At 36.0% G+C, this 16306-nt stretch overlaps 1 protein-coding gene across 1 annotated transcript; it reads left to right on the top strand.

The window, feature by feature from the left end:
- The first annotated feature begins 1220 nt into the window (after positions 1-1220).
- LOC113495770 (failed axon connections) lies at positions 1221-16306 on the top strand. The gene is made up of 6 exons (XM_026874691.1): positions 1221-1692; positions 10945-11080; positions 11474-11676; positions 12297-12434; positions 12550-12825; positions 12942-16306. Exons 1-6 carry the CDS (start codon positions 1393-1395, stop codon positions 13023-13025), a joined length of 1137 nt encoding a protein of 378 aa, XP_026730492.1. The 5' UTR covers positions 1221-1392; the 3' UTR covers positions 13026-16306.

The following is a 16306-nucleotide window of genomic DNA, read 5'->3' as shown; positions in this document are numbered from 1 at the left end:
CGGAAAAAGTAGGTAATGTATACACTATCCACTATAATATAATAAAACGAACAACAGAAAAATCTGTGATAATTAATTCAACCGTCTTGCTTCAGATTCATAAGTAGTCTGGTGACAAACGGGCGGACAGATAGCAGTGTCTCTGAGATTGGGTTCCTTGAAAGGTTCCTATTACGCCCACAGACAAACTGTGCAAACAGTTTTGTAGGGTTTATACAAAGCAAATAACGATAATGTAAACAGTTTAATAAATAAAAAATAAAATAAAGAAATCTAAGAACTAAGTTACTAGTGTCTTCTTTTACGGTGTAGTACGACTGAGATAAAAAAATCCTTATTAAATCTAGATTTCAAATATCCTATAGGTAACGTTTTTTATATTTTATGCCCATAAAAAACAGTTTTTAAATATTTGATACAATATTGCATACAATATACTTAATGTTCGATTTCACTTAAATTGAGGCTTCAAAACATAAGACAAGAAGTAGTTTTAATAGAACTCGAGAAAAGCTAAACAGATAAAAGTCCTAGTTAGTTTTGTAAAATTAGGGGATTAAAAAGGTTGAAATAAGTTGGGACGGTATAAAAGTAATATAAAATCATAATGGAACAGAATGCCGCCACGGAACGAAAGAAGAATAATCATCTCCGGTATGTACCAATATAATACGTTGTATTATATATTATATCTATATATTTTATGAATAGTTGAATATTGTTGATTTACTTAAACATGAGGGCTAAGAAATGCTAATAATGGCAATGATAACAACAAGAGTTTATTACCAGTACAGGTTGAGGGATTCATTTGAAAATCAAAATCTTGACCTCGGACCGAGTACATGAATCAAAGATAAATTTTTAAATTTCGCAATATAATACAGCATTACAATTTATGGAACCATCTTGTACGTATTTTTTAAATTTCGCGCTCAAGTGTATTTGCCCAATCAGAGACGTGGACGCAATAAATAACTGTCTTGCCACCAGTTTCACCTCCAAGGAATTTCCATAAAATAATTTAAACTGATTACTGGACCAAAAAAATAATTAATTTCCATTTTTAAACTATTCTACCCCTACTGCAATAGTCGTTACACCTTTTAATTCCATTAATTAAAATTTTACTTTTTAACACTGGCAACATTGGCGACCCGGCGGCGAGCTTCAACTCAACGCCCCGGCCGGCACCCGTTCGCGCAGCCCGGTCCGTACCCGTATCCCCGCGGCCCGCACTCCGCCTCAGTCAGCCAGACGACGTCCCACAGAAGGTGCGTTGCACGTTAACGTCTCAGTGAATAGATAATTAAATCCTAGACTGTATAATTTTGTGAATAATAGTGTGTGTATTAATTGACTGGACACTTGTTAATACGATTTTGATACACCATGGCTACCGAAGTAATTAACAATGTTCCCGAGAACACCGAAAAGGAAAAGGTAGCTACAGAGGACGCGCCGGCAGACAATGGACAAACTAAAGAAGAACCACCGACTGAGAAGGTTGAAGAGAAAGCAGAGGAGAAGAAGGTGGAACCTGCTCCGCCCAAGATCACAGTACACAAGGCCAATTTTGAAAAAGACGTCGTTTATTTGTATCAGTTCTCGCGAACTCCTTTGTTACCTTCAACTTCACCGTACTGCTTGAAAGTTGAAACATGGCTTCGTTTGGCCGGCATCAAATATGAGGTAAGTGCTAGTTGTTACTTGTTTCTTTCAGTAATGTTCTGCTTGCGTGTATTATTCTTTCTATTAGCTATTTATTTTATGTATTTAATGTCCAGCTACGCGTTTTTGTTGGTGTAGTACTACTTGTAGCAATAATTTAAAAATGTTAATGCACGTACTCACATTGTTGTTGTACATAAAGCTTCGTAGTACTACAAAAAATAATGTAATTATATTCTGAATGTATGAATCTCAGCGAATTTTGCTTGGCGAAAGATATATAACAAAATGGCAAAAAGTAACATTTTCTGATGTAAAGTAACTCGTAAGTAATTAATTAAAGAGAATTTCATTCGTTAAAGAGAATCAAATCGTCTGTATGGGAATTGTCACTTTCAATTAAGACTTTACTTTCTGCTCTTTTATTAAGCATGTGCTTAATTATTTTATGTGTTAGATGCAACCTAGAATAACTAGTTAATCATAGGTACTCCACGCTGAATATTATCGAAAATTAAAAGTTAAAAAAAGCTATTCATCGTAACGTAAAAGCAACGGTTCGAAACGATTGTCGCGCCAAAAATCGAAGCAATAAAGCAAGGTGTTAACAAAGGTACGGTACTCGTATAAATCGCGACCGTACGCACAAAATATAATGTATCCGAAATTGACAATATCGATCGCTCCCGTCGTACGCGACGCGCAGGTAGGTACGATACCAGGCAGGCTACACAAAGCGCGCGCGACTGCATTTCTGCGCAACGATCGGACCCCTCCCTAGACTAGCATCATTCAACAGAAACATTATTTAAATTTGCTAATACTTACGCCTAACAATAACGATAGCAGAAATAATCGATCATTTTCTGTTGTCTATTGTACTTATTTCTGGGCATTATTACCTTAAATATCCATCGTATGATGTGCTCCCACATGGCTCCCACCTATTCCGTTGATATAAGCTATAGTTGAGCTTAATGATACCTCTTAGGGCGTGTCTCAACTACATACTTAAGTACTTAGGGGGCAGCTAGCACCTTGCTACTACCGAAACAATCGTGGTTTCAATTCTATGGTTTCTGCTTGAAATAAAACTTATCTTTAAATAACTTGTTATCAATTAATGAAAACTTTAAAAATCCATAAAACTATCCAAATACCTTTAATAATTATTCACCGAACCACGCCCTTACTCTTGCTCATCCTTAACACCATAACCATATCAGTATAATACGCAGCAACAGTTAGGTCGGTTTAACAGCATTTGTATATTATAACAAGAGATCAAGTCACCTCGGAATAATTATCGTAGGCATAGAATGTGAACATCCGTAGACATCAATCAATCAATCAATCCATCAATAACGCAACTTGTAGCTTCCAAGATTGACCGTTGAAAAGACAATCTTTACATTTACGAGCTTATTCTAGTGCGGTTTCGTTGAATCGCGTTGTGGCCGAAAACTGCAAATTATTACGCTATTGGAAACACATTACGTTGCATTTTATACTGCCTAAAACGACAATGGCATAATGCATCTTCTCTAAACCAAATACTAACTTCCAAAAATACTACATTGTTGGAAACACATTTCCACCCTAGTCATTCCCTAATAACAAAGTGGCGCGAACAGTACTTTAAAAAAAATTCGTTTGTTTTTTAAGTAAATAAAGCAGTTCAAGATGTTTTAAATGATAGTCGAAAAGCTCTTGTTACCGTTAATGAAGACAATGGCACCGTAGGTACCTGGTTTAAGGTCTACTAAGTCTCTCTTAGACTGAACCCGAAAGTAGTTACCACGAAAAATACCACGAGACCGATAATTAATGGGTATATTTATTTAGTGAATGGTATTTCTTTTTGTTTCGTAAAAGCGCATTATGTATTGCGCTTTTTTATATGACAACGGAATTCTCCATAATCAAAGCAAACACATTTACTTTCCGAATATGTTATAAATAAACATATTTTTTCATGATTACGAAATAGCTTAATTCTTACTATAAATCAAATAGTCAATGCACGCAAAGAAAGATTACGTGGACATTATGTAGGTAGGTAACACCTGAGTGAGGAAATAAACAAATAATTAATTATCCTGCCACAATACCTAAGGGATAGCCAATATAGGAGCGTGAGGAGGAAATACACATAAATAATTAGTAACAAGTCTCGTAAAAACCACTGAGCATCAGTATTTGTTGTAGAGTCGTCATAAGCAAGAATATAATTGTTCCATGCTTCTATAAATAGGTTTATATTAACAAAAAAAATACATGATAATAATGAGTACACATGTAAGCAGAAGCATCCATGTGTTGCGCGGTCTCGTTAACTAGAGTGAGGGAGAGTGTAGGACGTGCGGTATCCGTCCGCGGCCAATGCCCTTTAGTAATAACCTTGTTCATACATACCTACAGCGGGACAATCAAACTAAAAATACTTGTCAACTATGTCACATCAAGTCTTTTGTTCGATTAATAATGGTGTTTATTACAACTTAATTAAAATAATTAGGTTAAATTAATTTTATATATTAATTACATTTTCGACTGACTGGAATTAATGGTCAACTTACTTGTTGAAGTATATTTTCATATTTTTATCACTCTTTAATTCATCTTTAATGGATATTTGAATACCATTTCAAATATTCCTATACATACGCGTTTAAATTTAAGTCCCGAAAATTTACTTTTTAACTTAAATAAAAAATTCCAACTATTCATGATGTGTTAACTGACTTCACATCAGTGTACAACGGTGGATCCAACAATAAACGTGACTAATACTATAAATACTTTCTCTCAAAGATACATTGAATAGTCAAGTCAACACTAGTTAAGTAGGAACAAGATAGAGTTGATAAGACGATTTGTGGATCGTGTATGACCACTATGTGGCGCGGTCGGCGACCTCAAGCTTCGACGGGCGGCAATTTAATAAATAGATGATCCCATGATACAGGCGATATGTGTGCTAAGAGAAGTATAAAGAGTTACTTTAGTTGGTTGAAACGGTTAATTGATAGGGGCCCCCGTAGTACACGATTGAACATAATATTACTATGCGGAACGTTTATAATGGAGGTTGATTAATATCAATTTTAAGTTACACAGCCTAATGTTTTAATAAACTTTCTGTGACATGTTTATATGTCTTTTATACGCGAATCCCCGCTCATCAACAGACTTACTCTTATGTATCTACCTTATTACTTTTTATTAAGCTGCAAATCCTGTCTATGTGATGATAACTTAATGCCTAATACCATACTTAAGTACGAATGTAAGAAATTTAAAGTCATTAATCCATTTTCTTTCTCCAGCCTTAATACCTCTTTTCGTTTAATCCTCTTCATTACTCTACGTACCTTTGTCGACTTATAATTGTATATTGAGATTGAACAAAAGTTTTAGATAAATCTTTAAAGCTATTTAAATACATAATTATTAAATAATACACCTGGTACGTTCGACATACTTTCAGTCAAGAAGAAAGTTTTTGAACGAGCGGTAGAAATCTAGTCTAGTACGAAGATTTTATAACTAAGCTCTCGTAATCTGAACTTATAATCGAACAGTAAAGACAAGACATACTACGTGAACATGGAACATGACAACAAGTGTCGCATATCGCACACCGCCGTTAATATAGTTTTCAGGATTTCTTTGTTACTTGATCTAAGTGAAACAAGAACCAACTACACCTGCGTTTATGTTGCTAAGACGTGGCACTTTAAGTAACACGACCAGAATCATATTAATGCTATGTTACAAAAGAAAAATGAAACCTACTTCGATATAATATTATATGCCGCACTATTTTCTAGAAAACGGATGGATAGCGAATTAAATCATATTTTTATATGTACTTTTTTTACATAATTACAATTAACTAATGACAGCTCTAGCAAAAAATACATACGTTAGAAACCAAACCTTAGTTAAAATGTAACATTGCCCTTAAAAACCTAATTGAGCAAAAGATCGCCTCTTGTTTTTTGTAAATAAATCGTCAAAATGATGCCGTCGATTCCCCTTACTTTGAAAAGTAAATATTTATCAAAACACTGATAATTATGATACAAAGTTGCTCAAAGAGTTCTATGTGCACAAGCAGTGTGTAATCGATTTCGCTTGGTGTGTGAGGCATCGGCAACAATGCGTTTATTATTCCAACTGAGAGTCGTGTTTCGTGCGACGTATTTGGTGGTGGAATGCGGGTCGGCCGCGCGCCAGGCCGCCAGCCCTCCAAGCTACATTTGTACGACGGAAGTGCTCGGTGCGTTGCTTAATGCTACTTTGCAAAGCCATTAATTCGTATTCGGCTCAGATAGTTTCCTATATTAATAACTAGCACCTGCACCGTTATAGTATGACCTTCATTAATAATATTATCGCAACAGTCTTAGTAAGGAATGCAACTGTACCATAGTTGCATAGTGACCTAATTAATGTTTATTGTCATGTCACCCATAATAATTAAGGCGATACTTAACGATAAAAAGAATTTAGCTGTGATCCTTTTTCAAAGAGCTCTCGAAATGAACTGGACACCAAAACGTAGCTCACGAATTAGGCTTTATTAGTAATTGATGATGACTTATATTTTTGTTTCGTTGGAATAATTCACACTGGTTATACACGTATGTTGCAATGTGATCGAGAAACCGCAGCAGCGAGTTGGCCACTGAGCTATGAAATCGTGCGGCCACGGTATGTCGGCTGCACTTTCTCAAGTTCCGGGCAACACTGCTTGAGAATAGAAGGCAATAACTTCATGTATATCTATTTTATTAATTTTCATAAACAAGTTGCTTCTCTTTCAAAAATTTGCAATAATTGCCTACGTTATTGCTTATCCAATGTGACTAGTTTCTAAAGTGGGTTACTAATAAACCTAAATATCCTGTTTGTCTTTGTATTACTCAACTTGAATGATGAGGCGTAATATAATATTAAATTAATATGATGAAGTAATGCTGTAGCGAATTTGTTACTCATATTTAGTGAAAGAGTACTTGCGAGTATAGATATAATACGACATGGTTTATCGTTTTACCATTAAACAACAGTAATCCACCTTAACGTTTCAACTTCTGCATCGGAAGTTATCGTAACGCAACTGACAACAATGTGTTAAGTTACTTTGTATATATTTTCTTACAGTAATCCTTATAAATATGTATAAACAACTTTGTATTGTTTCGAAGTATTAACAAGCTAAAGCGGATACAATAGGATGGGTTTAGAATTTGATTTGTGGGCGTAGCTTTTATTAGGAAGATGGGAGAACACTCATAATTCATTAATAATAATAATAGGATCTTTTGTTTGAGATTGAGACGTAAACTGATACAAAACAATTGTATTTTAAAGATTGTCTTAAAAGTGAGGACTTAAATTTTCTGCCTTTCCGATCCGATACCAAGCGTTGGTGTACAATCTGAAATGCAAGAACCTAGGTATATACCTAGTTATTACATTGTGAAATGACACCAACCAGAGTAGTTTTCGAAGGTTATCAACTAAAGGTATTCTATACAAATACATCGTATACTATAGCTATTTACGTGCCACCAAATTTTGGTAGGACTCTATAGTAAGTGTATAAGTAAGCGAAAATCGATAAACTCTTTGTAAATGATATAAAAGAATATCGAACAACCTGTTAGTGTCACATAACTTTACTTCAGTAAAATTCGTCAGTTTTAATGGCTGTGTTTAAAAATGTCAACAGTAACAAACACAGTTATCGAGTACTTATAAAAACTATTGTGAATCCTTTTGATTTTAATTTATTTAAATCCTAATCCTTAGCAGTAATGACGACTCGAAAACGACCAACACTTCAATTGCTAAAGTTGGTTTGAATGAGGTAACCTATAAGTTTATTACGGATATTTTAATTAATTTAAATTAAATATGAAGAAATGAAGTAGAAAGGTTCTACGCTACCTCAATAAAATCAAGTTACGTTAGTTAGTTATTGAAACAGGAAACGAGACCGCTAATATTTTTGAGTGGATATTTTTTTTTGTCACTTACTCATTGAAAATTATGCTTAATTACAAACTTAATTAGTATAATAGCTGCAAAGAATTGTTTGTTCGGTATTGTTTGCAGTTATCCACGTAACCTCTTGGCAAAATCAAAAAGTCGTATATGTGTCAGTCACTCATACGATTGGCATCGCATTTTCGTTTTTAGTCGTACACTACCGCTAACACGGTTATCAGGTGCATCGTCTAATAATATCGAGAAGCTAAGTATAACAATCAATATACTGAAGACTGAAATAGCAGCACAATGGCTGGATCATTCTCCGAACGCTACTGTTTAAGTAACGGTAACACATTGTGTGATGTTGCGTTGTTTACACTTAACACAAGATACTTAACAGTAACGTACATTGTTAAAATTAGCTGCAATTCAATGAATGTTATTTCCTCCATCTTGGTATTCCACATATTTAGTGGATACATGTTAAACAGAACAACGCATCTCGTATCTATGAAGCCGGGAGCTATCGCAATGTGACCACCTCTGATCCTGGCACACATATAACTTTCAATCTATAACTGTTTCAGATAAAGCATTCCTCTTTATGCTCTTTGCTTGAGCAACTTATTAATTTGAAATTGTATTTTATTACACCCTTTTTATGAAAGTACACATGTACTATCTTAAATTCCTATACATGGACGAGTAACTTAGGCGTACATTTACTTTAATGTACTTACGAAGATATAAAAAATCTATTAACTTCGAATGTCATAATGTGATGCTACGTTTAGCATTTGTGAACATAAATTCAACGAACCAAAACGTGATTTGGTTCCGTTGTTGCGTGTTCCTATGACCACCTTCCGGTTCCATCCGACCTGTTTCAAAGTACTACTTTAATACTGTATTGGCGCTCAACAGCACAAGTACTATTGGCAAAATTATATCTCAATTAGATGTTTCAATGAAAAACTTCTCTGGGTTCGTTATCTGACATAAAATTAAATAATTAAAAGCAGTAGAGTATCTCGTTATGAGTAAAAAATAGATAGAATATTACATTAACTAACAACATGCTTAAAAGCACTATCATTAGTTAATTCAGTCGTAAATGTTAATCATGTGTTATTCTAATTTTAGATATGATAGTCAAATGCTATAACGCTGGGTTAAAATGTCATTATTAGACGAGCTCGCCTAGACGCGGGGGTCGGCAACCGCGAGGGCTTCGACCTGAATCGTAGGAGCGCCTGCGCGACCCCGCCCGGCAAGCGCGCGAGCCCGGCCGGCCATCGACCAACCCCGAGCCCCGCGCCCCCGCACCCGCCGGGGTGTGTCCCCGAAGCGCCCTTATACCACGCGGCTTTATCACTATGCTAACACTAACTAAAATATTACCTCACACTCTTCAACATCATAATACGATCGTACGGTTACGGAGCTTAATATTCTACGTAGCTCCTATTATTATATTAAACAATTATTCACTAAAATAGAAAATCGAAGGACTAGTTAATCTCCTAAGAGTACTTATTAATTTTATTCATAAAAATACGGGCACACAGAATATAGAACAGTACTACGTAATATAGATGCGTAGGTTAAATTTATAAGTGAACTCTACGCTACTTATTTCATCCACTTAAAATTTATAACAGTTTTTTTATGAATTTGTAATATTAGCAACGTTCCATAAAAGTTTTTATAATTATAGTTTACGATACATTGATTCATTTAATAAGAGTAATCTGGCTAATATAAATGACATTAAAACCCTCGTGCTTACGAAAAGTATAAAACCCTTATATGGATGAAGTACATGCCACGACCTCGGGATTCTTCATTTAATATCTTCTTTGTGTATTCTTGGCAGATGCAACTACCTTACATGTACATGGACTCAATAAAATATATAAATTATTAGTGCCTACAACGGTACACATAGTCATAAATAATTTATAATTGTAAACGACAAGTATCAGTCAGATACAGTGTTATACAGGGCTCATTATAGTATTTATATTTGTTGTAATTATAACAGTCGTGATTTATACTTAAAGTAGGCGATAGTTAATTAAGTATTACGATGTATGCCTGACGTGATTGATAATTGTGGCCGGGGCTGAAGCTCAGCGAGACACGCCGGGCGGGGCGGGTTTGCCGGCCGCTGAACTTCGCCAGCCAAAATCAATACAGCTGCTATCCCCGCTCACCGAGCTCGCGCTCGTCTGGAGCCCGTTGTCATGGATACCGTTCCAGATAAACCAAAGCGTCGGGACCCCGCCGCCCGTCGCCCGCTCGCGCCCCTCGCCCCCCTCGCCCTCACCCCTCGCCCTTACCCCTCGCCCCGGCGCCACGCTTCGCTCCCCCGCGCATGGCTCCCCGCACGCCACGCTCCGTTGGCCCCCGCCCGATCCCGCATGTACTTTCTATTGACAATTATTCAACCACTCTTTTTCTCTGCTACCAAAAAGATTATAGCGACAACCTGTTGTTGCCACGTGGACCAATACCACAAAGTTGTACAACTTTTTACGGTTCACGTGCTTACTTGCTCTGAACTTTGATAGGTTTCTATGTATGGGTTTCACAAACTACAAAAATCTGAGGCGAAATTACTTTGATTATATTTTTTAAAGTAAGTCAGCATGGGGAATAATTCTAATTTGAGCCAACTTTCATGGAAGGCCTTTCTATAATCTTTTGAGTTCAGGCTGCTTTTGATTTTATCTATTTCGCAACTAAAACATTAAACGTGTTTGTTTTACTATAAAAAGTATGATAGTTTTCTTAGAAAGCGAAACATAAAGTTTCTTTGATTGAAACCAAGGGTTTTTACACTAGATTTCTTCTCAAAAATAAAAACAAACGAGAGCTATAGGACCACGCGTTATTGCGGGTCGTTGAATTAAACCTAAGAACTTGTATTAACGACACTGCTTCATCAACCAAGTACTTGAAATGCAGATGGTCATTAAACGTGTCCGGAATAACATGTCAGACGCGCATTGCATTATTTTAATTACCAATTTGTAACATGAGCATGTAATCATTATCATGGTCTTTGTTGTGCATGTTTGCTTTATGTATTTATATTAGTATTCTTTAGCTAAAAGGATAAATTCCTTTTGGATTAATCAGATCTTTTCAACAAAGTAGCGTTACAGATGCTGGCGACAAGAGCGAAATACACCATTATAGATAGAGAGTAGTTTATCTAGTGACTTTGTGAGACAGCTTTTCATTGTACTTGTTATTTTGCAGAACGTGGACCACAAGGCGAAGTTCCGCTCCAAGAAAGGCCAGTTGCCTTTCGTTGAGCTTAACGGCGAAGAGATTGCTGACAGTAGCTTTATTATAAAGGAACTGTCCGAGAAGTTCAACAAAGATCTCGATGCAGGTAAGGAAGGCAATAATAACAACATTTAAATACTCTTGAAAATTATTATAGTCATGATGTGAGTACTTTTTTTAAGCTTCACTAGTTTTAAGTCTAAAAACAAAATAGTTATTAACTTGCATAATTTTACTAGAACTTTCTTTGAATATGTCAGGTTAATATAACCTTATTATTTTCGAGGACGAATAAAATTGTCCCTGAGTTTCTGATACACGTGTCTAAGGAGATACGCTTGGTGGGCGTAAGCTCGGTATTGACGTGGATCAAATGGTACCTGTCGTTTTCTTGGAAATCCGGGCGAGGTAGCTAAGTTCTATGTCCTAGATAGTTCTGGGACGCCGCGCATGTGCATCAAAGCTAGACCGGGCTCATCCGACCTATTTTTATATTCAGCTCTGACGCCCGAGCAGCGAGTCGTCTCTCATGCGATGATCTCCATGATTGAGAACCACCTCTCCTGGGTGATGCTGTGGTGGCGCGCCAAGTACCCGGACAGTGTCATCAAGGGGTACCAGGTCAACTTGCAGAACGCCCTGAACACGCGCCTGCCGAATCCGATTCTGAACTTCTGCTACAAGCTGACGGCCGCCCGCAAGGTAAGCACAATGTTTATTTAGTTTGTTTGTTATGTGTTTGTGTTTGGTGGTTCCGGAGTCGATTGTTTCGTAAATTTTATTTACATTTTTGTCGAGGCTATATATAGATGTTCTAGGTTTCGAATTTCGAATATCTCTTTCGGGAGTTCCATAATTCTTGTTTTACACGATTAGGAAGCGAATGGTTACGAACAAGGATAATAGTTTTTTTTTTAATTTTGGAGCCAAATAACTTTTGGTGTTGATCTACTTTAATAAGTAAACATTGTGCATATTCACTGTTTAAAAACAATGCATCTATGCAAATTGCTTCGGTAATTTTACCTTTACTTTTTCGATAACTTCATTTCAGATATTTGATAGTTTCGATGGTAATGAGGGAACTCTATACATTTCTGTTTTGAACATTCGACTTGATTCTTAGTTATGTGTCCACTCTGTCACATTCTGGCTTTCGTCTCTAACATGGCGCTGTGTTAACAGCTATATTAATTAGTCCTATTAAGAACATGTTTGCTTATTGTGTCATTGGAAGATGTGCCTTGTCGTTAAAATGATGTAATTGGATGGAATGCGTGTATGATGCCAGTCCTTGTTGTTAATCATTTTTGAACTTTCAGGGAATGAAGAAGGCTAAGGCTCACGGTATTGGAGTACACTCTCAAGATGAAATTGTTGAACTCGGAAAGAACGACCTCCGCGTGCTTTCGGACCTGCTCTCCGATAGGCCTTTCTTCTTTGGGGATGAGCCTACCCTTGTAAGTTTTTTTTTATCTGCTACTACAGCTTTTGTTTAAATTTTCAACATAGATAGATCGCCTACAATGATATACTATAGTTGATCATAATTACTCACACCGATGTGTATTATAGTTGGACGTGGTCGCGTTCGCCAACCTCGCACAAGTCCACTTCATCGACAAGGAAGTGGCGCACCCGCTGCGAGATGGCATGAACGAGTCGTTCCCGAACCTCGTGGGGCTGGTGTCGCGCATCAAGGAGCGAGCTTTCAACGACTGGGACGACATCTGCAACACGCTCGACCTCAATGCGCACCTGCCGAAGCCGGTCAAGGAGCTCAAGGAGACCAAGGAGGGAACCGGCCCCGCTGAGAAGCAGCCGCTGCCCGATGAGCCGGAAAAGGGAAAGGTAAACATATCGAAGCTGGCTTCCCGTACTGAGAATGGGAAATGATAACCACGATTTCTTTTATCTTTAAATATTTGTAATTTTTTTAATGACTAATTCAATTGAAAATTTTGCAGGGCGATGAGAAGGAGAAAGAGCTAGAGAAGGAGGCTGACGAGAAGGGGAAAGAGAAGGATAACGAGAAGGAGAAAGAGAAGTAAACGACGACTTTGTATGGCGCTGATTTCATTACCGTAATATTACAAGTTATACTCTTAAGAGTCAGACTCGTCGAGATTCTGTAAATTATAAGCATGTAAATCCATTTGTCTTTCCCGTAACTTTCATTTGTGGATGCCTATGCGTCTATTACAGTAATTGTATTTCTGTTACCTTTTTATTATAATTATATTATTAGAAATTCGATGTTGTGTACCTATATCATAATTTTGTCTCAGGGAGAGAAATCATTTATATAATATAAATTTGCTGATTAATGTGCGTAATTTTCAATGCTTTTTGTGTTTTAATATTATATGATATAATTGTTTTATAGATTTTGTGAGTTTAATAATATGCTATAAGTATCCCAAATAAGGGTTTTACAGGATTAGGCAAACTTTTATCCAAATTACTAATATAGTATACATGTATTACGTATAAATTCATGGTAGTCCACTTGCATCGCGTCAATGTATTTGTTATCATGGAACTGGAGTAAGTCTCGATTATAAAATGTCGTGCTCTTGTAGTTATGAAATGGTTTGAGGAAATGTACTGTGCCAAGTCGAGTGTTGGCGCACCTTGTGACCCTCTGAGTGTATGTCACAGTAAATTTTATTGTTTGTACTGCACCTCATCAGTTTGTTGCTAGTAACTCGGTTGTTTTACCACCAGTAAAGTCCGTAATAATTTGACAGGGTCATTGAGCAGGGCTATGAATTATATATTTGAATAATAATCTTCATCCTAACTGAGACACCCATCTTTCTCTTTTGTAAGAAGCGTCATATATTTTTATAAGTTAAGTATTTCATTAATCTCAATTTTTTCATAAATACTTTGGCGTGTAATGGCGTCCAATGTTTTAATTTACTCTACTTTATAAGTATAGAATAATTGATACCAAAAATTGGCTGATTTGAAAGAATGATGCATTTCTTAGGCTACTATCCCGCAGGCGTTTTAAGTGCGTAAGCGATTTTTCAGCGACTGCGTTGCGGTAACACCGCGCAGACGCAACACTCACGTCCCTAGTTTCTTACGTTTTGGGACAACAGTTACAATCACATCGCCTTGCTCTATCTGTACAGACTGAGTAGGTACTTAGGTAGGTATGGTTGTACCTGAAAGCGCGAATTTTGCGCAGACGCTTTTAAAACTCCAGTGGGATATTTGCCTTATAAACAGCTCTTTAATTCTAAAGAAGAAGCTGTTGTGTGTTTAGACTGTTTTGAGATTCTTGTACTTTATAATTGGTTTATACAAATGAAATTTACAATTTACAAATTTTTGATAAACGAAAAGCCTGGAAGACTGTTTTTCATGTTATTAATAATTCATAGTCCATAAAATTTTGATATTGTATTATTGTTAAGGTTTAGAAAATGAAATGTACTCAAAATTTATAATATATTGTATCCAGTTGATTATTCAGTCGATATATTTATACTTGAGGCGTGCTCGCGTCTTCAAACCAACGCACATGATTGTATGATTCGTTTATTTTATTGTATTTTCATTGACATTCATTCTTCTCTTCATAAATATGTAAGGTTATGATTGCTTTGTTATAAAATACTCAATTAAGACTGTTATTATTATTTTTTGATTATTAGGTTAATACTGACACGGCGACTGAATAATTGAGTGAATGAAAAGTTCTTTGTTTTCTGTAATGTTTGTATAAGATGGACTTCGGCGTTAGTCACTGAAACAGGCTTAAAGTTACATATTTAGGTATTAAAAGAGTAAAGTACATTCCAGTTTCAAGCATCATTTCGCGAGGGAGGTAAAGTCGTGTTTCGATCAGGCTCGTTATGGCAGTACGCGATGAAGTTGAATGGTTAATTTTAAAACTTGTAATATAAATAAATGGTTTTCGCATCGTGGCTTGATAGTAGATTGTCGATCTTAGTCGGTTTGTAGATAGCGCGGTAATCACTTACCTGTGCTTTTAGTTCCGTCTTGACATCTTTACATTTTGATATAATTAATGTTAGGGTTAATTACTCGGTAAGTCTGTGTAGATTTCGAAATTGATACATGTTAATGTCAAAATTGATAATGTTAGATTAATAGGTATTATACGTAACCGTATTTACATTAGAATAAGAGGAGCCAATTAAGATGTTGAAGCTCCATTTTTGTTTAAAAATATTCAGTTTTAATTATGGTTGTAATTTCAGTTTTTGTGTGTAAGAGATGATTTGATATTCCAGGGGTATGGTTGACAATAGTCCCTCCCGCAACTGCTGACCACCACTGCCATTAGATTCAGATGTAAGGATTTAAGATAAGAAAGTAAATAGTGTAGGGATTGATGCGCGAGCGCAACAAACGTCGCGTACGCATTCGTAGTAGTATCGCGGCAAGCCCGCCAGCGACTTGCTGCCTAGTTATGATCCAGTAGATCGTAGATATAATGTTTTTTTAATAATGAGGCTGAAGATTTGTCCGACCACCTGTGAGAGCCTGTTTCAGTGTAATGTTTCGATTTAATGACAGAACTGGTTGATAGCGCGGTCTTTTACTCTCTGATCATCGGTAGCGCGAACATACGATAACTACTCGCTTAGTACTTATGGGAGCAGTCTGTCTGCATCGAGATGGAACTTCTAAGGGTAATTTTGAAAAGACTATGTTCTCGAACATAGCGTAGGTATATTATAGTATAACATCAATATTAAATATTATCGTATTGTCATTGTAATGTTTAAATGTTGAGACAATAAAGAAGATGGTTGGTATTTCGCGACGAACTGGACGGACGTGTTGATTTTCAAGATACAATATGAATTGACGAGTATTTATGAAAGGTTTCTTTATTGTCTCTTAGTAATATAATATATAATAATACCTAATTGATATTGTAATCGATATTACATGTTTATATCCACACGCAACTTATAACATTGTCGTAAGTTAGTAGTTACTATACAAATTAATCGTAATTATTTTAATGATTATAAGTATAAGCATAAGTATTTCAAGTATGTATGTTTATACCATTATAGAAGTAGGGGATTTAAGAAAAAAAAAAGTTTTGTAATATCTCTAGTTATATTTTCTTTCTGTAATCATAATTCATTCACTTACATATTATAGTGATTGTGATTTTCAATTATTGTGTCAATATTTAAACTAGGTATATAAAAGTAGATAGTAATGGTTCGCCATATATAACGACGAAACAACTGAGCTTCGACGCAGCAGTCGACATAATACTTTAAGAATTTCAAGTGTAATATTCTGTCGCCATTAAAATATATATCTACAATAA

This window comes from Trichoplusia ni, chromosome 7 (assembly GCF_003590095.1).
Source record: "Trichoplusia ni isolate ovarian cell line Hi5 chromosome 7, tn1, whole genome shotgun sequence".
Classification (NCBI taxonomy): Eukaryota; Metazoa; Arthropoda; class Insecta; order Lepidoptera; family Noctuidae; genus Trichoplusia; species Trichoplusia ni.
This window is presented reverse-complemented; position numbering and strand designations above follow the sequence as displayed.

Coding starts and splice junctions, on each gene's coding strand:
- LOC113495770 (XM_026874691.1), top strand. CDS start 1,393: ATGGCTACCGAAGTAATTAACAATGTTCCCGAGAACACCGAAAAGGAA. Junction 1,693..10,944: donor TGGCCGGCATCAAATATGAG/GTAAGTGCTAGT, acceptor GTTATTTTGCAG/AACGTGGACCACAAGGCGAA. Junction 11,677..12,296: donor AGCTGACGGCCGCCCGCAAG/GTAAGCACAATG, acceptor TTGAACTTTCAG/GGAATGAAGAAGGCTAAGGC.